Below are 27,844 nucleotides of genomic sequence, written 5' to 3'. Positions count from 1 at the left end.
TCAGGTAGTTCATGGCAGAACTAGAACTCCACATCAGGTCCAAGGATCGCAATGCCCTGTTGTCCTCACCCTATCAGAGCAAGCTCTTGGGCTGAGCCAGGGCAGTGCACGCCCAGGTAACCAAGGTTGGCTGCCTCCCTCTGGCAGGGAAGTACCTCGTGGCTAGTGCTACCACTGAGGAAGGGGCATGGGGACCGTTTCCACCCCTCATGCCAGGAGGGCACAGATAACACGTATGTGTCTCTGTGTGTGTGTCTGTGTGTTCGTGGATGGGTGGATGGGGAGTGAGTAACCTACAACTCCTCCCAGGTGAGAAATGTCAGCCAAGTCTTGACTCACACCCGGCTCCCTGAAAGTCCCATCCTCCGCGTGTTCTTATTTGTCTTTCCAACGATAGCATCCGTCAGGTGGACTCACAAGAAACAGCCAGGTTGGAGCCGAATGTGATGGAGAATCCCATTTAACTTAATTTCTTATCCGCCGCCCCCCCCCCTTCCCCCTTCCCCCTCCCCCGCTGCCCCCACCCCCAGGCAGGGCTGACTCTCAAGCTAGTTTTCTTACTCGGCTGTTTGCGACACGAAAAGCCAATTCCCAGAGGTCTCTGAGATTGCCGAGCTCCCATACAAGATGACTGCTCCCACCCACCCGCCCACCCACCCACTCATAAGCCATAATGCCGTCCTATTTTTGGTAACAATTAAAGGGCCTCCCAGTGAAAGCAGAGAGCTGTTTATTTTCTGTTGCATCACTTCGCTTTGCCTTCGAAGGCTGCTCTGCGCTCAGTGCTTTCGTGGTGATGCAAGCCTGCGCTCTGCTCCGGCAGCTGGACCGCTCCCATCGCGCAGCACCTCGCAGGTCCCTTCCCCGAGCAGCGCGGGGCTCGAGCCGCGGGGAGCAGCTCAGGGATCCGCCGCAGGTCCCTGTTTTGAAGAGCAGGCAGACAGTGGCCAAGGAAGAGGGGGGACTCCGATGTGACCAGAAGAGCCAACCTCTGAATTCCAGAAGCCCAGTTCATGTTTGGGGCTCTTCTGTCTGCTGCATGGAATCAGGGAGAAGCCGAAGGATGGGAACTGCCTGCGTCCCCCTGAAAAGAATTGCTTATGTGTTCTGTCTCTTATCTGCGCTCTTGCTGACGGAGGGGAAGAAACCGGCCAAGTCCAAATGCCCTGCCGTGTGTACTTGTACCAAAGATAACGCTTTATGCGAGAACGCCAGGTCCATCCCACGCACCGTGCCTCCTGATGTGCTCTCACTGTAAGGCCCGTAAGCGTTGGGGTATATCTGCTTTATGATTTAAGAATTCAGGCTGGTGTGTTTGGGGCTTTGCATGTCTTGGGAGAGTGGCGTGGAAATTCCTCTTGCATGCCTGGCCATCTGACAGTGTTAACCTTTTGCTGTATTGAATTTTTTTTTTATTAGCTGCTACTGAACATGCTTAGATTCCCACTCCCTCCCCCTGAACATTAATGAGAAACCTGTAGCCGATTCATCTCTCCCACTTCACTGGGGCAGGGACAGAATTGTACTTCATAAAATAGTGTCAAAATAGTGAATGTTATGCTAAAAACCGGATTAACAGAAGGTTTGTTCTGTGTGTTTGTTCTGTTCCGTGTGTGTGTCTCTCTATGTGTATATGTTTGTTCCTTGTTTTCATTTTGTTTTCTTTCAGATCCTTTGTGAGATCTGGTTTTACCGAAATCTCAGAAGGGAGTTTTTTATTCACACCATCGCTGCAGCTCTTGTGAGAAATATTTATATCATGACTATTTATACTATAGCATATATTTGGATAAGCCCGCTAGTTAGTAATGGTCTCCATAGGAATGTTGTCAAATGTGAGAGTATCTAGAAAAGGAGGGGACGGTGGGTAACAAGCGAGCGAGAGGTGGCTGGGTTTGTTGGCAACTCGAATCCAACAGAACAGGTTGATTCTTGCAATGGTCAATTTGCTAACCTGTAATTTTATCTGCTCCCGTGGCTATTTTATGAAGCTGTTGGAATGTGGGGACAAGGACCCCAATTCCATTCCACGATTTTAGTTTCATTTTTGACGTGGGGAACTTGGGTTATTTTGCCCTGGAGTTTTCAAATTAGTCAATACAGAACCCAGCATAACATATGCGCTCAAGATGTTGTCTCCTGGGATGTGGGGCAGGCTGCTACCTCATATGATTTACCTTGGGGGGGTGGGGGGAGCAATGGTAAGGGGCCGGGGGTGGAACCTCAGTTCTTTCTCGGTAATCCTTTCAAATATTAATTCTCAAAAGGGTGTTTTCTAATCTCATCTAATGTATGTATAACTAGTCCCTTTACAAAAAAGGAAAGAAAATATTAATATAGCATAGTGCAAAGGTCACGTCTGTGCGGTGTTTTTAGTTGGCCATGAGGGAATCACACAGTCAAGTCTGGGCCTGAAAATATTCAAAAAGATAATATTTGACTAAGAAATCAGAGCTCTCTACAGCTATAACGGACTGTGTATAATTTGTTCTGATGTATCAGGTTTGGCGTTGGAGGTCTAGTTCTTAGAGCTGACACCGCACTGGGCCAAGAGGTCTCTGGTACTCAGGTGTCAGGCACAGACTGGGTCTTGCAGACGTGACTCCAGGTGGCAACCAGACAATTTAGCCCATCAACTGAGCTCTGGGTATCATTGCTCCCTATCTCAGGACCCACACTTTTTTGTTTGTTTGGGTTTGCTTTTGTTTCTTTACTCCCCTGGATCTGTTGGGTGGGGGTTCTATGCACATTTGCAAACATCGTGGATTTAAAATGGGGTTCAAATTTTCACCCCACCCTCACCAGAAAGTAGAACTGTCATCTTGTGCCTCAGTCTCCTCACCTGTAAAATGGAGATAATAACATGCACTTGGACAGGTGTGCTGTCAGAGTTGGGGAAGACTTGAATACCTAGGTGAAGCACCTGCCGAGGGTCAAGGTATGCCAAGGGTGGCATCTTTCATAAACGGTATGACAGTAGGATTTAAAATTTTTATATGTAACTTTTATATAATGCTAAACATCACATAAATGGTGATGTGATTTATGTGAATTAACAAATCTGTTTAATGCTATCATTGAGTTCACAAACCCAACCAAGTGGTTTGAAATTATGTAACAATGTTGGCTAATGCTCTCACACTGGCTAATGTCTTTGAGTGAGTAACAATTGAGTAAAATATTCCTAAAGGGCTTGTCTACTTGGTCCATAGCTAGTGGTGTGCTTGGGGGGAGTGTGGGTGCGTTCCCCAAAGTCGACGGTGTCAGACCCTTTGGCACATAGAGGGGCAACCCTCTCATTCCAGGTTCCTTCCCTAGGATAGAATGTTGCTGTTTCTGAGAGGTGATACATTATGATTAGATCATTCATTTGTCAGATTTTAACAAATAAATAAAGGCTCATCTAAAATGTACCTGTTTGACATGTTAAGGCTAGTTGAATAGATCAGTCCTTAAAATGCACAGAGAAGTGTCAATTAGCAAGAAGGACTCCTTTTCGGACACTAGATGGACATAAGTGGTGACCATGTGAATTGTGGGCTTGGCCAACTTCATCAGTTAACTCATCTCCATTTTGCTTTTGCTGGAGGGACCCAGCCACAGCAAGTGCAGATGCCGGACAATGTTATAGAAATAGTTCCCGGCTGCTGCAGGGTAATGTGATTACACACATTTAGAATTGCAGAAGCAAGCCAGAGGACTGGTTTTTAAATAGCCCACGAGTGTGCACCATGCCCCTGTGTCCCATGCTCCGAGTTCCTATGGAACATTCCAGCCCTTATTTCTAAAAGCAGTTCAGCTTTCCCAAATAACAAAAGGGCAAGTAATTCATGCTTTCTCCACCCTCGATAAACGCACACTGGCGCACCTCAAAATAGTAGATTTGTGCCAGGGCTAATTAACCTCATGCAAAATTGTCTCTGGGTCAACGTTGGCCTTTCATCTTTGGGACCCTGTTTCCTGAAGACTTGGCTCCTCCATCCTTCCTGACCAGGGCTCTCTGCTTCCCCCTGGCCTCGGGAGCGGATCGAATAAGCTCATTTTCACAGAGGAGGAACTAAGACTCCAAATAAAAACTTCCCTGGGATCATTCATAAAAAAACAGTTGTCATTGAGAAGATTCCAGTTCATGGCCATCCCAGGTGTGCAGGGACCTTTTGGAAGAGAATTGCTAGGCGTTGCTTTCAAGGCACCTCTGGGTGGGTTTGACCTACCAACCTTTCGGTGGGTTGATGAGCATTTAACCATGTGCACTACCCGGAGACTGCTGCTAGAATCCCCCTTCAGCAGTGGAAAATGCATGATTCATGGTCTAGGGGAACGTGGTCTGCCAACCCCCATGGGACCATGTAGACCCAACAGTCCTGGGTTTGGCCTGGGGTGACTTTGCCTGCAGGACCCCACCGGCCATTGCTTGGGGACCCCAATGAATTCTAAGGGCAACTGTGACCAGAGTTTGCCAAGCTGGCTGGCATATTCCTTAATGAAATACACTTAGACGCAATTCTGTTGGACTGACAAACAAAAGCAGTTGAGTTCAGGCTCTGTTCTTGAAAGGGACGAGAACGACCCCGTTCCCATCACCCACCCTCACAGTCTCATCTTTGAATGCTGGCCTCAGATGCTTGTTCAGACCTTCTGGTAACTCTCAGCTGGAAGGCACGATGAGAAGCCCTTTCTGAAATGTCAGTCTGGGCACTAAGGAACACCGGCACAGTGCCCCCACCCCCACCCCCGCCCCACCAAGTTGCATGCAGGGTGTGAGGAGAAGATCCTTGCCAGGCACTGGCTGGCAGTTTGTGTTGGCGAACCAGGAAGACAGCCTACACTCTACAGACAGGAGAGGAAGCATAAATGTGCCCACGAAGCATCCGTAGACTAGTTGTATAGAACACACAATAAAAACAATCATGAAACCCATTTGAGCTTTGAAGCAAACACAAAATTTCCCCAAGCAAATGACATTTCATTCACAGGGTCAGTGTGGAACCCTGACCAATGAGGGTGATCATTCATTCTCGTTTGCTTTTAGTGGGTGGGAGTGGTGCAGTCAGTGAACTTAGAGAAATGTGTTTGCACATCTTATAGCCCCACTCTCTCTCATCTACAGACTGAAATTTCCACCCACAAAGGCTCAGAACAGAAGTAAAATCCACATTTAAGGAGATCAACTATGATCAAATTGTCATTAAAACTCAAGCTCACTGCCATTGAGTCAATTTTAACTCATAGTGGCCCTATGTGGGGTTTCCGAAGTTGTAAGTCTTTATGGGAGCAAATAGCCTCTCTTTTCTCCTGTGGGAAAGTTTAAACCACTGACCTTGTGGATAGCAGCCTAATGCCTAATTCACAGGACCACGAGGCTCCTTCCATTTCCCCTAGTTCATGAAGTATTTTCATGAATGAAACCCCTCCAATGCCAAGGAGAATTCTACTTGCAGGCAGTGAATTCCAGGGTTAGTTTTAGCATCAGCTAAAAATAAATAAACTCATATAGAAGAATTCAATATGACCAGGAAAAAAACAGTCTGTTTATTCCATTGAGATTTCTGCCTAGCTTAGAAGAACAGAATTGACCTACAAAAAAAGGAGTGTGAGAAAGTATTATTTTTAAATTAATCTACAACCAATATACAAGTATGTAATCTTTAATAAATAAAAAACTAAAAAGCAATAGCATGGACAAGAGAAATGTTAAATCCATTCTTACCAAGAGTTTTATCGTTTGCACCTGTATTGTCTACCCAAGGAGAAAGCTAGTTGGCTTATAGTCGGCTTCATAATGAGTGTCATGTCATCATTTTTTTAGTCCTCCTTCTATTACAAACATAAGAACAGTGTGATTATCCTCAATGACTATGGAAAACAGACCTATCAGTGAAGAGCTATTACCAGCTGGTTAGGGGCAGGCATGCACTGGTGTGTGCCCAGCGGATGCCCTCACAGTGGACCCAAGTCAACGACTCAATCATCTAGGCTCTTTCACCCACAGTTTGCCCATTGACCCATAGATCTGACTCTTCGTTTTAATTATTCTGTTAACAAATTCATTAATTGTTGTGACTGTGTAACTAGCTCTGTACAACAAATGATTTCCTGATACAGATATTGTCTCCTTTTAACGATCAGATGAGAAATCTAGGCTTCACTTCTCCCCTCTCTTACTGTCCACTTTCAACTGGACAAGTCACCGCTCAACCAACTTGACAATGTGCCTCGTCTTCTCCACCCAAGGCCACCACCCTAGTTGAGGCCTTTGTTGTTTTCAAAGGCTGCTTCATGAGCTTCTGCACACTGGTCTCCTGGCTCAGTTCCCATACTCTCAATTTCCATTAGTATTACCATCCTGAAACACAGATCTCAACTGGCACCTTTGAGCTCAGAAGTCTTTAAATGGCTCCCTCTACTCAACCTCCCCCACAGCCACCCAGTGGGTTCTGACTCATAGCAAACCTGCAGGACAGAGTAGAACTGCTGTATGGGAGTTCTGAGGCTGTAAATCTTTATGGAAACAGACAGCATCATCTTTCTTCTGTGGAGCTGCTGGTGGGTCAAACTGCTGACCGTTTGGTTAACCACTTAACCCACTACAAACACACCTCAAGCTGCATTCATACCAGAATGAAATACCTTATTCCCTGCCCTCAGTTCTCTCAAACTCACAAACTCTACTGATGTCACTAGTATTGCCTCTCATTTATTAGAGCTATTTGTGTCTGGACCTGTCTCGTGTCGCTCATGGAGATACCGTCAAGATGGATTATGTAGCTATATCAAGGAGAGCCCATTGGGAACCTAAGATTGCCTATTATTTATGTCTTGAATTCAATCCACATCTTCAGCAATATTTTCCTGAAGACGCCTATTGGGTTCTCAATAGATTGGCTTACTCCTCTTCACCCCCTTCCTTGTGTTTGGTACTCCCCTCCAACTTCACATGGATAAGGATGTGGTTGCCCGGGAAGCAAGCTGAGTTAAAACAGGTGAAAAGAAATTTGCTTCAAACTTCCTGCAACAAAAATTTCTAGCATCAAGAACAAAAATACATGAAGAGATAATTGACTTTAAACTTCCTTCTAAGTAGGGCTTTCCAGTGTCAAGAACTCAAAAGGCAAAGCAGTCAAGGTCTTTTCTTAGACGTTCTTTTAAATACTCTCATCCTCCTCTCGCTGGACTTGATGTAGGTCTTTGATAGGTAGTAATCCCACTTAGGCTTTGCCTGTGGAAACTGGCTAATCTCGCTTCCCACAAAGGGTAAAATCTCCCTTTCCCGAGTCTGACAGGACCTCCGATGGGTAATGTTAGTTAAACGTTCTTAAGAAAAAATTCATTACTACAAAGGTAATCATTTCTTTTGTGAATTATTTAGATCTGTTTAGCTGGAAAAAAAGTGCCTATTTATTGCATAATGAAAGCTGTAACCAAATGGAAGCTGAAATCTCCCCTTTGAGTCAAATGTTTCGTGTTCTGCTCTGCGGCAGGCCAAGTGTTAAGCACTAGGAGGGACACAGAGACAAGTGAGATGCTGTCCCTCCCTGCCCCTAAAGCAGTGGTTCACAACCTGTGGGTCACGACCCCTTTGGAGGTCGAACGACCCTTTCACAGGGGTCACCAAATTTATAACAGTAGCAAAATTACAGTTATGAAGTGCAACGAAAATAATTTTATGGTGGGGGTCTCCACAACATGAGGAACTGTTATTAAAGGGTCGCAGCTTAAGTGGAGAGCAAATGTTTTGAGAATTACGAGGGCAATGAATGTACAAATGTGCTTTACACAATTGATGTATGTATGGATTGTGATAAGAGTCGTATGAGCCCCTAATAAAATGATTGTTTTTAAAAAACAACACAAATTTAAAAAAAAAAAAAGGGTCACAGCATTAGGAAGGTTGAGGACCACTGCCCTAAAGGATTTTGGCAGCTCAAAGCTGGTGGTGATTCCCCAAAAAGTGAATTCTATTTTCCCTGAATTTGAATGTATTATAAGGCCATCTTGATAAGTATTTTCGTTTTCTTCAAAATCATGTTCCATTGACTAATAATGATGATGCTACTTGTTGATGGTTGTTGATTCCGTGGTAGTTGCGGATTACAAAATGACGGCGGGGCTGTCCACTGACAGCTGTTACATCAGAATGAAACATCCGTGGCAATGAGCATGGGCTTTTTGGTCAGATAAACTTGAGTTCAAATGCCCCCCTCTGTGACATGCTAGGAGTGGGATTTGGGCAAGTTTAGTAAAGTCATTTTTTCTTCATCTGCAAAATGAACAACCATAGTACCTACTACCAGGATTATCATGAGGATTAAATGAAACAAAGTTTATAAAGCATTTGATCTAGTTCTGTGATTCAGTGTGTTAACTTTTGTCCCAGTACCCGAAAAGCACTTACTGTGAAACACTATAACATCAGATTAGCATCTGTGGGTGTATACAAGGGGGTAGATCCCCCCCCCCCAAACTGGATTTTCCCCCAAAGCCATGTATTGAATTTTTTTTTTACAAAACAACCTTATCATTTTCAAAGTACTTTCCATTACACTTGAGACATTTGTAAAATCTGCGATTCCTTTATTGGAAACAGTTTTCAGACTCATCTCTGGATGGGTGGCAGCACCTCCCTCATTTTTTTCTTCACCTCTTTGATGTTGTCAAATCGCTGTCCTTTCACGTCCCTCTGCATTCCCCAAAATAAAAAGAAGTAGCACAGATCAAGGTTAGATGAGTAAGGTGCGTGGGTCAAGAGAGGTATGCTGTTTTTTTGGTTGGTTTTTTTTTGTTTTTGTTTTTTCAAAAACTGGCCCAATGAGATGGCTGCATGAGCAGGTACATTGTTGTGGTGACAAAACCAATCCCTGGTCTGCCACAAATCAGGCTTGCTTTGGTGCACACGGTTACACTATCTTTTCAGAACCTCAGAATAGAAAGCTTGATTAACAGTCTGACCTAGTAGAACGAACGCCAAATGCACTACAAATTGACATTTTTGTCCGTTTGGCAAATTGACGGACATCCAGAACAAAGTTTGTCATCAGTCGACATTTCACCTTTTTTGAAACAAGAAAAACACTCATACACTTGAGTTTTTCCCATAGCACTGGCCTTATAGGCTGTGTTCAACATCACAACAGTCTCTGTGGCCTTTTTCTCAAGCAGAAAACAAAATTTCACAGGCTCATGCTTCTCTCTTAAATCAGCCATCACAAAAAACAACATTCGAGTGAAACTGCTTTTACCAAAAAAATTCACTGTGATCAGAGAGAACCTTCCCAGGTGACGCCACTGGTTGCACTAACTCAGAGTGAGTTGTTTGATGCTTGCCTAGCGGGAAAAATGCATACAAGGAAACCTCCGCCCAGCAGCGCTTTTTTAAAAAAATTGAGGGCGTGGGGGGGTGGGGAGGCATACTCCTCGTAGGTTATGTTTACCTACAGTCCCAAACTTCAGAATTCAGTGGTTCTCCACATAGTTCTCCATCAACACTGACTAAACAAAGCTTTCTTTCAAATATTTCTCATAGGAGGCATCAATTATTTGTCCTTCTAAAATTAAACACACACACCCACACATAGAATCTTTTCACTTCCTCATAAAAAAATTAAGAATAATTGGCATCCCACTTTGTGAAACATGTCAGATTTTACTTTAAATCATTAACCTTGACCCGTCTTCAGATGAGTGTTTCTATGCGAGATGGAAACAGGCCAGGAGACGTGGATTTGAGATCCAGTTCTACTGCTTATGGGTAGTGTGACTCTGGGCAGGGCACAAAATGTCCCTGTTCCTCAACTTGTATATCCATAAAATACCTGAGGTCGATAAACGCTTGGTTCCCAAACTCAAATGTCAATAGAAGGTGGAGAGGTAAGGTACATTATAGAGGCAGTTGGGTATAAGGCAATAGGGAAGGATGGTGACTGGGGTTAAAAATAGACACTTAGGTCTCATCTAAGAGACAGCCATTCCTTAGCTCCACATGCTCATGGCAGATGGAAATGGGCTACATGAACATGGGCAGTATTTCCTAATTTTCTGGGGTAGACAGAAATCTGGACGTGGATCCCTGAAATTGGGCATATAAGCCAAACCAAATGTTAGTTGGCATTTTGAAACCTTTACAGTTTATTGCATCAAAAGTCTTCCTAGCTTATAAAGCCTATTCTATTTTACAAACATGGTTACTTTAAACTAATATGATACAGAAAAATGTCCTATTTAAAATGAGCTCAAATTTTTAATTGACTATAAATACCAGAAATCTTAGATTATTAATTAAAAGAGCTTTATAATAAATTCATTGTTATAATGTTATTATTAAAATAATGATGTAGTTCCCAACCAGCAGGTCTAAAGGACATTTCTGGGTCCTCCCTGTGGTCAGTGTCGATAAAGCAATGTTTCAGTATCTTTCCTTTAGGGCAGAGGTCAAACAGGAACGGCTGGGCTCATTTCCTTAGTACACTATCAGGCGTCTTCCCGTGTAAAGTGTGATTTAAAAGCAAAGAGCCTTTTAAAGATGGTGCTGACGTAGGAAGACTTGTGTTTCCTGAGGACTCGTTAGAAAAATGTACATAAAATGCTACTGTAAATTAAGTTCCATCTCTGATAGGTAAGCACTACATAATAAATGGTATCTAATAATTAATATAAGGTGTGGTGCTCTACTCCTATAAAGAGTTACAGTCTTGGAAACCCACAGGGGCGGCTCGACCCTGTCCTGTAGCGTTGCTATAGGTCAGAATTGACTCGATGGCAGTTGAGCATGTAAGTCAACGAGTGGATTACTATTTTTTTAATTTTCTAAATGTTTTTAAGAAAGCAAAGAATCTTTCAAAAATAAAATAAACATACCAGAATTCATAAATACAAATAACTCTTGACTCATAGGGAATTCTTGGTGGAGGGCTGTAGATTTTGCCCACCAAAACATTTCTGGCTAAACATTTCTGAATTCCTTTTTAGAACTGTCCTCATTGCCAGTGTGCAAACCGTGCAATAAAACCAGTTGAGGTTTTGTTAGCGGTATTCATCATTCTTATATTGCCTGGATTGCTACTGATCTGCTTATTGCCTCCCACCCTTGGGGATAAGCATTTTACATGTCTCTTCCTATCATCACAGAATCCCTATCAGGTGGGTACCATTCTTGGGAGGCCTTGAGTCCCGGAAGAGTCAGGCGACCTTCTCAATGCCTCACACAGACAGGGGTTCAAACTCAAGTCCTCACTTTTAGCCACTTCTATTGACTTCCTCCTGAACATGAACAGGCTTGACTTTGAACAGTTTTGTTCCCTAAATAAAATATCCCCGTCAAAGGGTCAACGTTTGCCATGAATGAGGACATTGAGGAGAATGTGTCCTGATTCCTCGAGACAATCACTGAGGAGGTGTTCCAAAAGTCCTTTGAAAGAGTGGCAGCGTCGCTGGCAAGAGCATCTAGTTGCCCTGGAAGCCACCTCTCATTTGTATGTGGAAGCTCCGGCCTCCCTGCTTTACAACAAAGAAAAAGAAAAAAGGCCTTATTTACTTTAAGGTTGCACCTTAGGCCCGTGTTTTCTAAACTCGTGTTCTGTGGAGCAGTTGACCTGAAAGTAAAGAATTCTGTGCTCAAATAAACTTGAGAGACACTGCTCGTTCTGTCTCGACTCGTTATCCACAGTGCGCCTCAGCAGAGAAAAGAGTCTGACATTACTTGATGCTGCTTGCCTTTTCTCAATTCCCCTGTAGAATACTGGTTCTGTAGAGCACACTTGGGGAATGTATGCCTTTGATACTCTTATTTATCTATTTGTTGTGGTGGTGGTTGTGAGTGCCATCAAGTCGGTTCTGACTCAGACTGGCACCATCTACAACAGAACAAAGCACTACCCAGCCCTGCTCACCCTCCCAGGTGTTATGGTTGAGCCCATTGTTGCAGCCCCTGTTGTCAATCCATCTCGTCGAGGGTCTTCTAGTCTCTGCCCTTCTTCTTGATCAAGCTTGACCTCTTTCTCAATGACTCGTCTCCTGGAGAAGAGAGCCAAGTACGTGAGACAAACTAATGACATCCCGCCTTCTAAGAAACGTCTGGCTGTCGTTTCTCTAAGGCAGATTTGTGTCTTCCTCTGGCAGTTCGTGGCAATTCCAATATTCTTTGCCAACGCCATCATTCAAATGCAGCTGTTCTCCTAGTCTGTCTTAGTCTGGAAGCTCTGCTGAAACCTGTCCACCCTAGGGGATTGATTCTACTGGGATTTGAAGTCCTGGTGGCATAGCCCCCAACATCACAGTAACAGAGAAGTTACCACAGCACATCAAGCTGACACACAAGCGGTGGTTTTCTTGATCAGGTCAATTACTTAATTAGATCAGTTGAATCTTTGACTTGTTCTAAAAAGGTAAGAGGGTTCAAGCAGTTGGAAGAAGCCTACCTTCATGGAGACATCAAGCCATTCAGCACCTTTTAAAGAGCAATGGGAGACAGCGTGGCTGGTGGACTCCATGACTGTGGTTACTCTAGAGTCCACCTCCCCACCAGCCCACCCAGGTTGGCAAGCAGCTTGGATACACCCCTTCTTTGAGGATCCCTCATTGGATGCTCGGTCTTTTCAAGGTACTAGATCATCACTCAAACTCCCCTGGTTGGAGCAAGTGGTTAAGGCACATGGCTTCTATCAAAAGGTTGGAGGCTTAAGTCTACCCAAAGGCTCGTTGGAAGAAAGGCCTGGCAGTCCACTTCTCAAAGCTCAGCCAGGGGAAACCTCGCGGAACATAATTCTGCTCTGAAACACTGGGTGTCACCACCCCTTGGCCTGGATTTGATGGAAACTGGTTGAAATTGGGTTAGATTGTTCCTTGCAGCCCCTTCAAGATATAAGGGCTTCTGTGGTTCAATTTACACTTTTATCATGTTTCTTTGGAGTGGATTCTCTTATAGCTATTTCCTAAGTGTCTGAATCAGTAGTCCTCGGGGGACAGTCCCATCAAATATTTATTTATAAGGCCCAATCATAAAGGGCTTCATTATCAATAAGTTTGAGACACAGCAATATTTAATTGATGTGCCTTGGTGAGCCTCTTAATTTGCGTACAGACAGAAAAGATGTGGGTAGTTAAAAGACTCGATTGGCTTCATTAACCCATTTCTCCCAAGCTTATTCACTTTTTTCCAGTACATATAACAAACACCTCTTCTCCCCTTGAATATCTCCCCTTGAGTGTTCCAGTCAGTACACGCTAGCAACTGACAGAGACTCTTCTAGATTTGCAGCAGGTACTAGGCTGATCTGATGAAACTAAGGAAAGGAAATGTGGCCTTGTCCAGGGCCATGCACTAATACTGGTGGAAAGACCCTGCCTGAGCACAGAATCCGGGCCCCAACCCCTCATAAGCTTCAAGTGACTTTATGTGTCTTGCTTCAGTTTGTTTTGGTTTTTTATATTCAAGCATGAGAAAAATAAACCACACATTATAGTTTTGTTAGAATAAGGAGTAGGTGGAAGACTGCTAAAGACAAGGGCCTAGTTTCTTCTCCCTGGATGATGAAGAGCCAAAGATACACCGACTGCATGTATAAACTACATAGAGTGGTCAGTTGCCTTGTTGTGACAATTCATATAAGGGACAATTTTGACTATCTTGGGAAGAAAGGTATGGACTATAAAACTGAAGAAGGGGTTCCAGGCTCAGATCTTTGATAGTGGGCATGCCAAGAGTCTCCCCATGGGGCATCCCTGCAAATCCTAAAACCTGCATCCTACTCCTGGCTCTGCCACTGACAAATCATGGGACCTTGGTCAAGTCACGTAACCTCGGTTGGCCTCCCCTTCCCCTACGGAAAATGAAGGAGTTGAGCTGCGTCTCTCTCTGGGGCACCTCTACCCTCGTCCCCGATTGACCGGGACTGTTCCCGATCTATGCCAAAGTGAAGAAACAGTGGTGTCCTTAAGGATCAGCTGCATGACACTGCAAATGGATGTCAGGGATGAGACGCAAAACAAACTGTCAAGGAATCCGCTTCCTGTTTCAAGGCTTTGGTACCTGAAGGGCATATTTTAAAATATTCAAATGATAAATTATTCCTTTGGCACCCATGCTTAGAATGTGTGCATTGAACTAATGTGAGTCATCAGCCTATTGTTCGTTATCATTCAGCTGGCCAATGCTTTTGGAGAAAGGCGAACTCGTAGCGACAGCCAGCAGGTTGGAATCATTGCAACAAAACCAGCTCTAAACAAGTTGGCAATTCCAGCTGTGCCCCCAATTCTTCCCACAGATGTCATGCACACATATTGCCCCCTCTCATTTGCATGTACATATACAAACACCCAGGCACATATCTGCCTGGAAAGGTGCACACTTGTTTTTGCACACAGCTTCCTTATCCATCTCAGCCGTTCCTGTGAACGTCTTCTTGGGTAAATGACCACCTCACTGGACCTCCATTTCCTGGGCGGTAAAATGAAGGGCATTCACTATATGGAAGGGGTTTCCAGCTGTGATCTTTTATGTCTCTGCTCTTTGTGGATGTACTGAGTTCCTGGTCATGTACAGGATTCCATATCATTCTTAGGATCATCCAGGAAGTCTTTTTTAAAAGTATAAGTGTGGTTTGAACAGATGATGAAACAGCTCCACCTCTGTAACACAGCTAGTGCCTACTAAGTGGCAGCTACACGTCTAGAAGCCCGCTTGTCTAGAAGCCCGCTTCTCTTCGGCAGCCATCGTCCAGCCCCTCCATGACAATGAGGAGCTTGCTGTTAGCCAGCTCACTAACCAACCTGGAGATTACTAGGAGGTTTTGAACCACCAGAGACTTCTCTCTTCTATCAGGAGTCATCCGCACCAAGCCCCAGAATACAAAGTAAACAGAAATAAGCTCATGTTTATCTTGCTTACTGCGCACTCCAGCCTGGTCAGGGTTTGGGAAAAGGAAAAGAAACGTTGGTTCTATCGGAAGGTGCTGTGGGGTGGTGCAAGAGATGGATGCCAGCTACACCCGATAAGCAGAATCTTTGATGTGGACAAAAAGAACTTGATCACTACAGATTAGCAAAGAAGCCTAAGTAAGACTGTGTACCTGGCTTATTGGGGAGAAAGGAAAGACAGCCCCTCTAAATCATCTACTGACTATAAACAAGAGAACCTGCCTCTGGGCTGCAAGGCACAAGTCGAGTCCCCGTGGGTCCATGGCAACTCTGATGGCAATCCAGAAGTCACAGGTGACTGGAGAGAGAGAGCAGGGAGTCTGAAAAAGCCAGGGCCGCTGGCACCTGACCAGATGAGCAGTCTGGTTGGAGACAAGGGGAGATTTTCTCAACGGGGTGTCATCCCCTCTCCACACCCCTGCGTCTGCATCCTGAATTCAGCCATCTGCAGACCAGCCTCCCCGCAGCTCTCCTCCCTTCACACAGGGCCCACACCTACACTTCCACAAACGCAGCCGCAGAGCTGCAAGTAAAGGCTCCTACGCCTTTAGAGCTGGAAGGGCCTGAAGTATTTCCTAGGCTATCCCTCTCAGTTTACAACGTAGAGAAGCGACAGCCTCGAGACCACATACAACTCCTTCTTTTAAGACTCTTTCTTTAGTGTACTCCTCCCCCGATGCCCAAGAAGTGGGTTGGACATCTCTCCAGTGGAACACCAGCCTTTGCACCAACACGTGTGTCTGCCCAGCCCTTGAGCCCTGTCTGCACCGCCCCCACCTCTGGTCTCTTGGTTAGACGTTAGATGGCCTTCGCCAGTGACCTCATTCGAGTGTGATCAGATCCTCATTATTTGGTCCTCTGCTCGTTTATGGTCTTTTTCCTGACCCTGTGCTTTGCCAGATCACTCAGCTCTGTGTCAATCTTGTGACCCACTGTTCTGTTCCCTTTTGAGTTATATTCTGGTGCTCTCGGCTTGTTGGGCCAGCTCAGAACTTTCTAACTTAGAGCCTTGGTGCTGATTTATGGCATATGAGAAGGGGTGATCCGCCCCCATAGGTAGTAAGATATGGCAACTGGACACAGGAACTGGCTAGGGATCATATCCCCTGATACCAATGCAGCAACAATAATAAAATTATGAAAGTTTTTTTAAATCTATTACCAACAGATAATTCTTAGAATAGTGGAGCCTGGATAGTAGTTTGTGATCATGTGCTAACCTACAGGTTAACAGTTTGAACCCACCCAGTGCTTTCGTGGAAGGAAGGCTTGGCCAACTACTTCTGTAAAGGTCAACAGTGGAGAAAAGTGCTTTGGAGCAGGTCTACCTGTAACACACGAGGTCGCCATGAGGTTAGGGTTGACGCAATGGCAGTTAATGCAACACTTTAAATACTGTTGAAATGACATATGCGATCATAGATTCATTCAAAAACCTCACTGCCATCGAGTCCATTGCAACTGATAGCACAGGTTAGAATTGCCCCCGTGGCTCTCAGACTGTAACCTTTTCTGTTTTTCATCATTGTCTTAGGAGCTCTTACCGATTTTATAACATTCCATAGCCCAGTAGATCAAGCACAGTTGTACAATTGCTGCCATCGTTACTTTCTAACATTTTCTTTCTTCTTGAACTCTTTGATGCCAACTCCCCTTTATCGCCCCCCTACCATCCCTATGAACCCTTAATATATTATATATTATTATTGCCATATCTTACACCATCCAATGTACCCATTCACCCAGAATTCTGCTGTGCATTCCCCTCCAGTGGGGTTATACAGTCATCACTGCTATCAGTTCCCCTTTCCCCCCCTTCCCTCACCTCTCTTCCCGTACTCTCAGGGAATTGTTACACCCATTGCTGTTTTTAAAGGATTATCTAGTTTGGATTTCATGCATTGAATCATCTTAATTATACAAATGTACATATGCAGGTCTAGCAATATTAGTGAGGTAAAACTAATGCCATAATAGTAGGGGGAAGCAACTATTAAAGAACTAGAGGAGAGTTATGAGTTTCATCAGTGCTGTACTACACCCTGGATATATCATCCCTTCCATGTGGCCCTTCTGTAAGGGACTGTGGAACACCTCGCCTTTCTCCCACAGAGTGGCTAGTGGTTTCAAACTGCTGACCTTGTGGTTGGCAGCCCAATGCATAATCCACTATACCACCAGAGCTCCTGCGGGTTCATTAGAAAACACTTTTACAGACTTACTTATAGAAATGCATCAGTTGCTTTACTTATTTACTTATCAGAGACACATTCGTATTTTGAAACATTTTCATTTTAAATAAAAAGATGCAAATTAAGCACTAAACTCAATAAATTATAAGAATGAGAGCCACCTTAAAGAAATAGAGAGGAAATAAACAATAAAGGCAATAAATTAAATAGCAGTGGCAGTAAGAAATCTAAGATTTGGGTTTTGGCAAAATCAAATCAAATACCAGAAATTGAAGGTAGCAATACAAGTTGAGAATAACTTAATTATTCAACAAAAGACAATCTTTGATAAGTATTTTTCAAGAATCATGGTAGTGTCACTTTGCATCTTATCTAAAAACAAGTTCCAAGGAAGAGTCAAATGTTTAAAAAAAAAAAAAAGAAGAGGCAACTTTAGAGAAATATTTGCTGGATCTTAAGTTAGAAAGAATGTTTTAAGAACAAAAGCCAAGAAAGAGTGTTTTATGAAAGGAAACCTATCTTTTTGTTAAATACAAATGTAAAACTTCTACATATTAGAAAATCTTGAAAAATTTAAAAGACAATACTCAGTGGGAAAAAAACTCTTAGCCTCTAGTAATATGGGTCAAGAATCATTAGTATTCTAATAAAGTGCTTAGAAAATAGCAACAACAACAAAAAAAATGGCCTAAAGATATGAGTTCATAGGAAAAGCAACAAAAATGGTCAATAAACAGAAAAATAGCTATCAGAGAAATGCACATTTAAAGCTAAGTATATTTTGACTGTCAAATCTAAAAGATGGTAATACTAACTCTAAGTAGCTCTGGTGGTTCTGTGGTTTGGCCTTGGGCTGCTGACTAGGAGGTCGCCAGTTCAAATCCATCAGCCACTCGTTATGAGAAAAATGAGGCTGTCAGCTCCCATAGAAATTTACAGACTCAGAAACCCCATATGGGGTCACTATAAGTTGGGATCCTTTCATGCAGTGGATTCTATTTGGGTTTCGTACTGAATGTTGGGGAGGATGGAGGAAGAAGTATTGCCCTATGTATAGTTTGGCATAAGTTGGCAATAAAGAACTGGAGACATAAAAAAATAATAATAAAAGAAAAAAAGAACTGGAGGCATAAAAACAATCTATTACACAATATTTTACTTTTAGAAATCAATGCTAAGGAAATGGTCAAATATGGGGAAAAATTGTATACAAGGATGTTTATGGTCATAATTCATAATAATAATGTAAAATTGAAGTTGATAGTTTAAAAAGTAGTTGGGCCATGACATGTCCATAATATAAAACTTACTATGCTGCTAAAATTATATTCTTAAGGAATTTATCATTATGAGAAATTATTTGTCATAAAATTAGTAAAGAAAAAGGACACCCAGTAACTTTTAAATTATTCCGATAAGTATGTATGCTATGGCAACTAGCAGCACGTGTCCACATGCGAAGAAAAATAAACTCACTGCGCTGAGTCCGTTCTGACTGCTAGGGCCCCTGTAAGGTAGGCTAGAACGACCCCGGGGCTTTCCAAGACTGTCCCTAGGGAGAGCAGCAGAAAGCCTCCTCTGCTCTGCCTTCCAAGGCTTGAACCACCACCTGTATATCATCTGTCTGTTATGTTTATGTATATGGGTATATTTGGAAGGTACGATTAAGATTATTTCATTTTCTTTTTTAAGCTTTTTGGTGTCTTCCAGCTTTTTTACAGCGAGCATATTTTGTTCATAAACAGAATACACCACATGGTATTTTAAAAAATGTAAGTCCCCTTGCTTCCTGAGTTTCTGGGGTTGATGACTAAGAAGCAAAAGCCACAGCCCTCGGGAAGGTGATGCAGGTTAGTCAAGGCACGTCCTCTATGGAAGGAAAAGCATGCTTCCAGTACTCACAGCAGAGCCATCCTAGAAGAAATTTACACGCAGGTTTTCCTCAAGCCTCTCACCACTCTTATTTTTATCCTTTCCTAACTCAGTCAGATATTCTAGCATCTTTATGCTCCCTAGCACAGCCTCCTCTCAAATGCATTGACTCTTCGCTATATGACTGAAAGTATCACTGGTGCCATTGGCTTTTTAGTAAAGACAAAGCCCTAGCCTCCCGTGGTAAAGTATAAACAGATGTGATTAAAGAGTTGGAACTGGAGCTCATTCTGACCAAGTGATGGGTCATTTGATAGAAAAGGAAACAACGAAACCCTGAATTTTCCCCTCTTGAAGAATAAAGGAAGTGGTCGAGACTGCAAATGTTCCCAATGGCCCAGGGGCAGCGGTAGATTCTACAAGTCCACAGAACCGGATGAAGATGAGCGTGTGTAGGAAGTTGGGGTTAGTGTGGCACGGTGCCCCGAAGAGGGATATGGGAAACTGAATCATATTTGTCCAATAACAAATCATAAGATTACAATGAAACATATTTAGAGGAATCCATAAAAAATAAAATAAAATAAACAACCCTAAGAACTAGACTCTCACCCTCTTTATTTAAAATTATTGCGGAGATATTTTAAGCACACATGGTATAACAAGATGGATAGCCCATTCAGCTATATTTAGAATGCATGTACAGTTTTATATATCATATGCTAGAATAGTTGTCCACAGAAAACTACAGTTAAATGTAGACTTCAAGGACTGTGGTATTCATCATCATTTTGCCCGCAGGATTTTTTTGTAAGCTTTCATAAGAACTGTTTCATTGCAGCATAATAACAACAACAACAACAACAAACAAGAAATCCTGTGCATATCCTAAGTGTGTATCTCAATGAGGAGCCCTGGTCCTAGACCGTCAAGTGCTTGGCTGCTAACCAAAAGGTTAGCAGGTCAAAGCAACCCAATTGCTCAGGTTTGGGGGGAGAAAGCTCTGATGAGCTGCTTCCGTAAAGATTACAGCCAAGACCACTCAAAGGGGCACTATGAGTTGGAATTCACTCAATAGCACCCAGCAACCACACCCCCTCCATGATTTCCACAAACGGAACACCCTTGAAACCAGCACTCAAGTAACAACAAACCCACACCAAAACGTGATCATCCTCCTGGAAGACTCCGCTTGTGCCCCCTTCCTGCAGCTGCTCAGCCTGAGGGTGATCACGAATCTCTCTGACTTTTCGGGACAAAGATTTGCTGGGTCTTGTTCTTACATGTCAGCGAAATCATCCCAGGTGCTCTCTTTTGCGTCCTGACTTTTTCCCGCCTCAACAAGAACGTTGCAAAATTCACCCAGATGGTGACCCATAGCTGCGGGTATAGCCAGAGGGTTTCAGTTCTGAAATCTAGTTCAACAAACATTGTTCAACCAGGAACTGTGCCGGAGACACAAAAAACAAATAAGGGTAAGTCCCTGTTGTTAAGAACATTCAATCTAGTCCTAATCCCGTAATTGCCAGAATTTTATGCAAAGTGAATCCTCTTGCTTAACAAATATTTAGTCAGTGCCCACTCTGGGACAGATCCTGTTGTAGGTACTGGGATAGCCATGAACAAACAGACAGAAACTAAGCAGAAAACTGTTTGTTTTTGTGGGGTTGTTTGCTGTCCTGTGTGGGCAAGTTTTGCTCACTAATATCCGTTTCCCACTGACGTTCATCTGATTTCACAGAAGAAACACTAGTGAGGAGAAGCCATTTTTCTGATAAGTTGGAGTATATAATTACGAAGTTGTTCTAATTATGGGCCAGTTGACAAACCTGTCTGCCCATTTCTGCCCATTTCTGCCTTACTCCATTCTCTCTCCAGCCCAAATGTGGCCTAGAGAGAGAGAAGCAAATCTCCAATCTGCAGACATTCTTAGGTTAATGTACCTGAGTAAGGTAAAGGAATCTTCCAGAACCATGAAGTGAGAAGAGAAATTGCCAAAATTGTGACCCCCAAATCACAAACCTTTGAATGCGTTTGAATAACTGTGGGGCCTTGCTATGCATCACTATTCATTAGTGTGGACTTTCTAGACTCCAGTGAATTATCTCAGTAGGAGCCCATGCTGTTGGAGGGACAGCCCATTGCTCTAGGGAAAAAACCCTGGAAGACTGTGGAGCAAAACAATGGTGCCTCCGTGTCCATACCTGGGAAACCTGGGACATTTTAGGCCCTGCTCATGGAGCTAAAGGCTTTGAAAGAGAATCAATCCAACATTAGCCCAGGATTGATCCTTTGGGGAGACATGCAAAAGCTGGGGCTCTTTGTTTAGTTCATTGTTGGGAAGGGTGAGTTGTTTGGTTGGTGTTTCTTCTGGTGTCTTATGAGAAATTTTAAGCATACATAAAAGCAAGTGATAGCAAAACTCACTCACGTGCACCCATTTTTCAACTTCAAAAAGAATCGACTCATGCCCCATTCCTAATCTGTTGCTGCCCACCCCCTAATTATTTTGAAGTCAGGCCACCTGAAAAACAAGTATTTCACAAATTTGCTGAAACTGGGGTCTCCTGGTTTATAATAGACTCAGCGAGTTGAAGTCACTGAGCTAGAGACATGTACATGATTTAACGCCTTGATTTCAAAACTAAAATTCACAAGGTTTGCTAACAGAATGTTGAACTTTACAGAAATGGAATCATGCAGTATGTATCAGATGCAAATTCTCAAGGTATGCCAAACGCCTAGCCGTCCAAGACCACTGCAGCAGTGTAGAAAATGGGTCCAAGTGAAACGTGAGGTCTCTCACATAGGTACAAATATGCTCGATACAATTAATGTATGGAATGTTATAAGAGCTGTCAGAGCCCCCAATAAAATGATTGTTTAAATAATAATAATAAAATGCTTTTTATTCTTTGGCCGAGTAACACCTCTTTGAAACCTCTCATTTAGAAAACTGGCCAGTTCTCCTAAGAGTCCAACAGCAGGTGGAGACTGTCGGTTGATATTCTTTTTCATTCGTAAATTGGAAGCCAAATCCCTGTGGATTCTGTAACGATTTATCAATTTCTCCAGAAGCAAGTTCATTCCAACTACTTAGCTGTATAACCGCCCTAAGACACCTCCTGAGCCTTCTTGTTTCCCACCGCCCATTGATTATTTTCAGAGGGCCTAGTGCGTGTTCGGTGAGCAAGTGCCAATGGTCTGTCTGCTCTAAGATAGCACGGCATAGCCAGGCATGCAGCTCAAATGTTCTAGGCCTCTTGGGCTTGGAACCGCAACGCAACATTGGTTTGCTTCCGATGGCTCCAGACGTTTCTCCAGCAAGCAGAAAGGATGCTAGAAGTCTCTTTGTCATGAAAACATGCAAAACGTTGTTGCCTTAGCTATTTCCTCTGCCATGCCTGCGCCAACTGCCTCTCAGAATGGGACTCCAGGAGCAGTTGGTGAGGCGGTAAAAAAGCGCAGGAGTTACCTACCTGTATAATACTATACAGGGAAGATAGCGAGACCTTTTTTCATACACAAGCCACTCGGACCTCTGGGACATGAAAACAGCGAAGACTGGCGATGTGGCAGCTGAACCATCTTCATTGTGTATTTTTCTGGGCAGGTTATTCACATCGAACTCCTTTGATGTGATCAGTGATGATGCTTTTATTGGTCTTCCACACCTAGAGTATTTGTAAGTAAACAATCTTTCTTTTTTTAATGACAATGATTCATGGCCAGGGCTTGCTGGTTCCTACAGCTGTCTGACCAAAAACATGATCACCTCTTGCAGATTCATAGAAAACAACAATATCAAGTCCATCTCAAGACATACTTTCCGGGGACTAAAGTCTTTACTTCACCTGTAAGTATAAATGTTGCTACCACTTTTTTTTTTTTGCTACCACTTTTTAAGCTTGCTAGTGGACCATACAAGTTGATAACCTATAGGTGAGGCCTTGGCTCTATGGATCCGTGAGAACTTAAGAATTCTAATTCATTTCCCTCCTTGCCCACTTGTCATCTCTCCCAGTCATCAGTCATTGTGTGGCCAGGAAATTAATGTTACTATTAATATTACTACTAATAATACTAGCATAAAATATTAACCGATGTAATATTAATTAATAATAATTCATGATACTGAAGGATCCCTTGGGGTGTAACGGGCTATAGATGGGGCTGCTCATGGCAAGGTCAGCAGTTCAGGACCCCCAGCCACTCCGAGGAAGAGAAATGAAACTTGCTGCTCTGGGAAAGATAGCCTTAGAAATGCACAAGAGCAACTGACTCTTGGCCATGAGGCGTTTCTGTTTCTTTCTTTCTTTTATAAAAATTATTCTTAATCTTATTAGCTCAGACCAACCGTTAGGTTAAGAAAATAACCTAATGCAGGAAATTTGTGTGAAACAAATAATTTTGGTTTAATCTATATCGTTACTCACTTCATGGATAATTATGAATTGACACTATGTAACTTAATTTTATATTTGCTGTGGATTTCCTTTCCAGTAAAAACCTCTACTTTGTGTACACAAAAACCTATCCTATAGCCACAGGAAGTATTGACACCATACATGACCAACTTGTTGATGAAGGAAATATCCAATTATTCGATGGATGCTGAGAGCAACACAGGGGGCAATTTAGCCTCCCGTGTGGCATTTGGCAGTGTCTATAGACACTTGTACTTGTCACAGTCAATCCAGTGGCTGAGGCCACAGATGCTCCTAAACATCCTACACTGCCCAGCCAGTTTCACAGCAAAGGGGTGCTCGGCCCACAATGTCATTGTGCCTTGGTTGAGAAAACCTGAGGTCGATATATGAACCAAAAAACTTGATTCTCTTAACCTCCCCATTAATCTCTCTCTCTCTCTCTCTCTCTCTCTCTCTCACACACACACACACACACACACACATTTTCAAGGAAGCTAGAAGGGTATAGGGAATTAGGGCGTAGATGCGAACTTTAGACCAGCTATTAAGTTTTACATGAACTTTTATTTAGTCTTCTCAACAATCTTGCCAAACAGACAAAAGAATCCCATTTTACAAACAAGGGAACAGAGACTTAGAGAGTATATATGACCAGTGAATTGATGTGTTATAGAGTCATAGCAACATCAATTCAAAAGCTATTTATGTATTTTTCAAATGACTGATATATGCCTTACTCATGTGAAAGATGCCACAGCTTTAAGAGCTGTTATCAATCCATCTTCACCTCCCAATTCCACATTCCCAGGTCTGGTCTAGCCCTGAGACTCAGCAGGGACAGAGCCGACAAAAGCCCCTGCGCTTTGCGCTTCCATCCTAGTGTGTCTGTGTGGTCATCGCGCCACCTCTAAAAAGCACCATTTTCTCCGCCTGTTTGGGTTGCCAGTAAGAGGGAGATGATAACCAGACTTATTTTATTAAATTGTTATAGCTTGTGAGGTGTGGAAAGGGGGAGGAGCTGGGTACCATTGACTTCTTGTGGCTTCCAAGGGAAAAAGCAGAACCCATGGCCACACCAGCCCACAGCTGATCTCACAAGACAGAGGGCAAACATGCCTCCACCTTCGCGCTTTCTCCATCCTGTTCTGATGGGTCTCTGTCGTCCCGCTTTCTTTCCCCTAGACTGACACCAGCAGTTCCCCCCACAGCACTCTGCTCCTCTGCTGGGTTTGATAACTGGTCACACATTCGTCACAGACAGTATTACCATTATGGGAGGGGTTTTTTGTAATCATTTTACTGGGGGCTCATACAACTCTTATCACAATTCATCCATCCATCCATTGTGTCAAGCACATTTGTACATTTGTTGCCATCATCATTCTCAAAACATTTGCTTTCTACTTGAGCCCTTGGTATCCGCTCCTCATTATTCCCCCTCCCTCCCCCCTCCCCCCCTCCCTCATGAACCCTTCATAATTCATAAATTATTATTATTTTGTCATGCCTTACACTGTCTGACATCTCCCTTCACCCACTTTTCTGTTGTCCTTCCCCCAGGGAGGAGGTCACATGTAGTTCCTTGTAATCGGTTCCCCCTTTCCGCCCCACCCTCCTTCCACCCTCCCTGTACCGCCACTCACACCACTGGTCCCGAAGGGATCATCCGTCCTGGATTCCCTGTGTTTCCAGTTCCTATCTGTACCAGTGTACATCCTCTGGTCTAGCCAGATTTGTAAGGTAGAATTGGGATCCTGATGGGGGGAGGGGGAACATTTAGGAACTAAAGGAAAGTTGTATCTTTCATCCTTGCTACACTGCACCCTGACTGGCTCATCTCCTCCCTGTGACCCTTCTGTAAGGGGATGTCATTATGGGAGTTTTTAAGGGACGTGAACAGGTCATCACAAGGGAGCCTCAGAAAACATTATGAATAAAGCCATTGGTTCACCGCCTCTCAGTGACTTGGTCCCTTGGCCTCTGCCTAGTTCAGTGGACCAGGAAACCTACCTGCTGCTCTGCCTCACTGCCCCACGATCTCAGTGGCGTGACTCCTCTTTGCCGTCTTGGCGTGGCTCCTCTGCTGTCTCTACCACTTTAGGCAGAGATTTCACACATGCTCTCTGTACCTGCTTCTGAGATGGCTCTCTTATACCTAGAGAAATGACAAAGCAGACCAATCCCTGAGTTAAGTTCCTCTACCCCCGTGGTTCTCAATCTGTGGGTCCCGACCCCTTTGGGGGTCAAATGACTCTTTCACAGGGGTCGCCTAAGACCATTAGAAAACACATATTTCCAATGGTCTTAGGAACCAGACACCGCCCCTCAATCCGTCTCCACTCAGGTCTGCCCGCATGCAGGTACACCCACATACGAGTACCCAGCGTTAAGCTTGTTCATGTGTCAAGACAAAATTTCATTTATTTGTAATTAGAAATAAATATTTCCCAATATATAATGACATATTGCTTTGTGATTAATCACAATGCTTTAATTAGGCTCAATTTGTAACAATGAAAATACACCTTGCATATCAGATATTGACATGATGATTCATAACAGTAGCAAAATTACAGTTATGAAATAGCAATGAAAGTAATTTTAAGGTTGGGGTCACCACCACATGAGGAACTGTGTGAAAGGGTCACGGCATGAGGAAGGTGGTCCCACACAATCATTAGGTGGAAGTCACAAATAAATGCATAGAAGAGCCAGATTAAGAAATTTCATTTCACCACAGCAGTAAAGCCAGAAGTTCCCACCAGGTCTTTGATGAACAGCTAGTAACCGTTCTATTTAGCCCTTGCGAAACCAGAAAAAAAATTATTGAACAGGCTGGGACATGAATTGAGCAGCAAATGTGGCTAAGGGAAAGAGAGAAGATCCTGTCGGCGGGAGCCTGGCGCTTGCTCTTAGTCGGGAAATGCAGAGTTGGGATTGGACATACACTTTTAGATCAAACGCAAGGTTCTCATTCTGGTCCAACATTAAAGTGCTCATAGAGACCAGCTGAGCCCTGAAATAAATTCAGTTGGTGCCTAGAGAAGCACTGAACTGATCTGACCTTATAGATCTACCTCAGTAGGTTTATCATGTAGATAGCCCTTTTCTCTAAATGGCACCACAGAAAGAGCAATGTGCCTTCTATTTGAGTCCTCAGAAAGCCTGTCAAATCCTCGGTATCAACATGGTGTGCTGGAGGTGTCTGATCTCCTCTCTCCCACGTTATTGCCTGTGTTAAGCTTGAAACAAGAACCTTATGTGAAGAAGTAATTATATATCAAGAAGGTATTCCAGCCGGGCCCAACTCAAGTCTGTGAATCCGAGGCTAGCCGGAGCCCTCTTCAGACCCATGTAGCTGCCGTCTGATGAACAGAAGCGGGGAGCAGGGAGGTCAGTGGGTGCAGAGTCCTGGGGATCCCAGGTTGGAGGGAACATGGCAGAGTGCTGACAGTGCTCAGGGTTGGTGGCCCCCACGGGACTGCCTCTGGAGGCAGACACAGAATCCCAGCAAGCAGAGAAGGTCAAGGCCAAGACAGAGGGAAGGGTTCCTTGCGTCTCTCTTATAAAGGATGCATCATCAGGCTGTCATCTGATTGATGGGCTGGACTTGACCCCTACACTTTCATCCAGGTACAAGTTGGCGTAAAAATCCGTTTGTCATACTGTGTTGCGGTGGTGCCGGAAGTGGTGTCACTGGTATTTCAAATACCAGAAGGGTCACCCAGAGTAAACAGGTTTCAGCAGAGCTTCCAGACTAAGAATAGCGCCAGTTGTTTGTTAGTCAACCACCACACAGAATTTACAGATTATACTCATGACTGTGGAGTTTAGTAGGGAAGTAACAGGTTACCATTCAGGAGAGACTCGGGATACAGCTCTTCCATCTGGACAGCCTCTTTCCAGCAGCAGTACCGCAGTCTGGCCTCTCGCTGGCCCTCACCCTGTTGGGCCTCTTGGACTAGCTTGGTCTCTGTTCAAGCAAGCAAGCGCACAAAGCCCTGTAGATCCACTGATAAGTGCCCAGAGGCATCCCACGCCGGCAGTAAGCCTCTGACTGAAGGCATTCCGCTTTCAGCATTCAGCTGGGAAGTCCACTGTGACATCTACCGCCCTTCCCCTGGCTTTGCTCCCTCTGCTGCCACTTTCTCCCACGTCTCTGGTGTTCGGGGTCTCTGCCTCCTGGAACTAGGGGTTCTCTCGCTACAGGGGGCTCCAGGTCCACAGGATGTGCTTCATGCCTGTTTCTTCTTCTGAGGGATGGTCAGATCCACCCTTTCCGCCTTTATGGCTCATTTTAAGCATAGATGGTTATCAAAACTGAAGAATCCCCTCATTAGGGTTCCATACACCTAATTTTCATGGTCCCACCCACACAAGGATGCCACACACCATCTTTGCAGTATTAGCAAGTAGTTCAATTTCCTTGGTGGGTCACAA

General features: G+C 43.8%; 1 protein-coding gene across 2 annotated transcripts in view; it reads left to right on the top strand.

Annotated features, from left to right (window-relative positions):
• The first annotated feature begins 743 nt into the window (after positions 1-743).
• Positions 744-27,844, top strand: part of LGI1 (leucine rich glioma inactivated 1) — a 42,242-nt gene continuing 15,141 nt past the window's right edge. Inside the window, exons 1-4 of one of the 2 annotated variants that reach the window (XM_045291350.1) lie at positions 744-1,254; positions 1,670-1,741; positions 22,588-22,659; positions 22,759-22,830. In XM_045291350.1, the coding sequence (XP_045147285.1) occupies positions 797-1,254; positions 1,670-1,741; positions 22,588-22,659; positions 22,759-22,830 (674 nt within the window). In that variant the 5' untranslated portion in view covers positions 744-796. The remainder of the gene's footprint in view (positions 1,255-1,669; positions 1,742-22,587; positions 22,660-22,758; positions 22,831-27,844) is intronic. The other variant, XM_004701061.4, reaches the window with a different exon arrangement.

The sequence above is a fragment of the Echinops telfairi genome, unplaced genomic scaffold (assembly GCF_000313985.2).
Source record: "Echinops telfairi isolate 266 unplaced genomic scaffold, ASM31398v2 ScPeMD7_70;HRSCAF=299, whole genome shotgun sequence".
NCBI classification, from domain to species: domain Eukaryota; kingdom Metazoa; phylum Chordata; class Mammalia; order Afrosoricida; family Tenrecidae; genus Echinops; species Echinops telfairi.
Note: the sequence above shows the minus strand (reverse complement) of the source record. Positions and strands in the feature narration are given on the sequence as shown.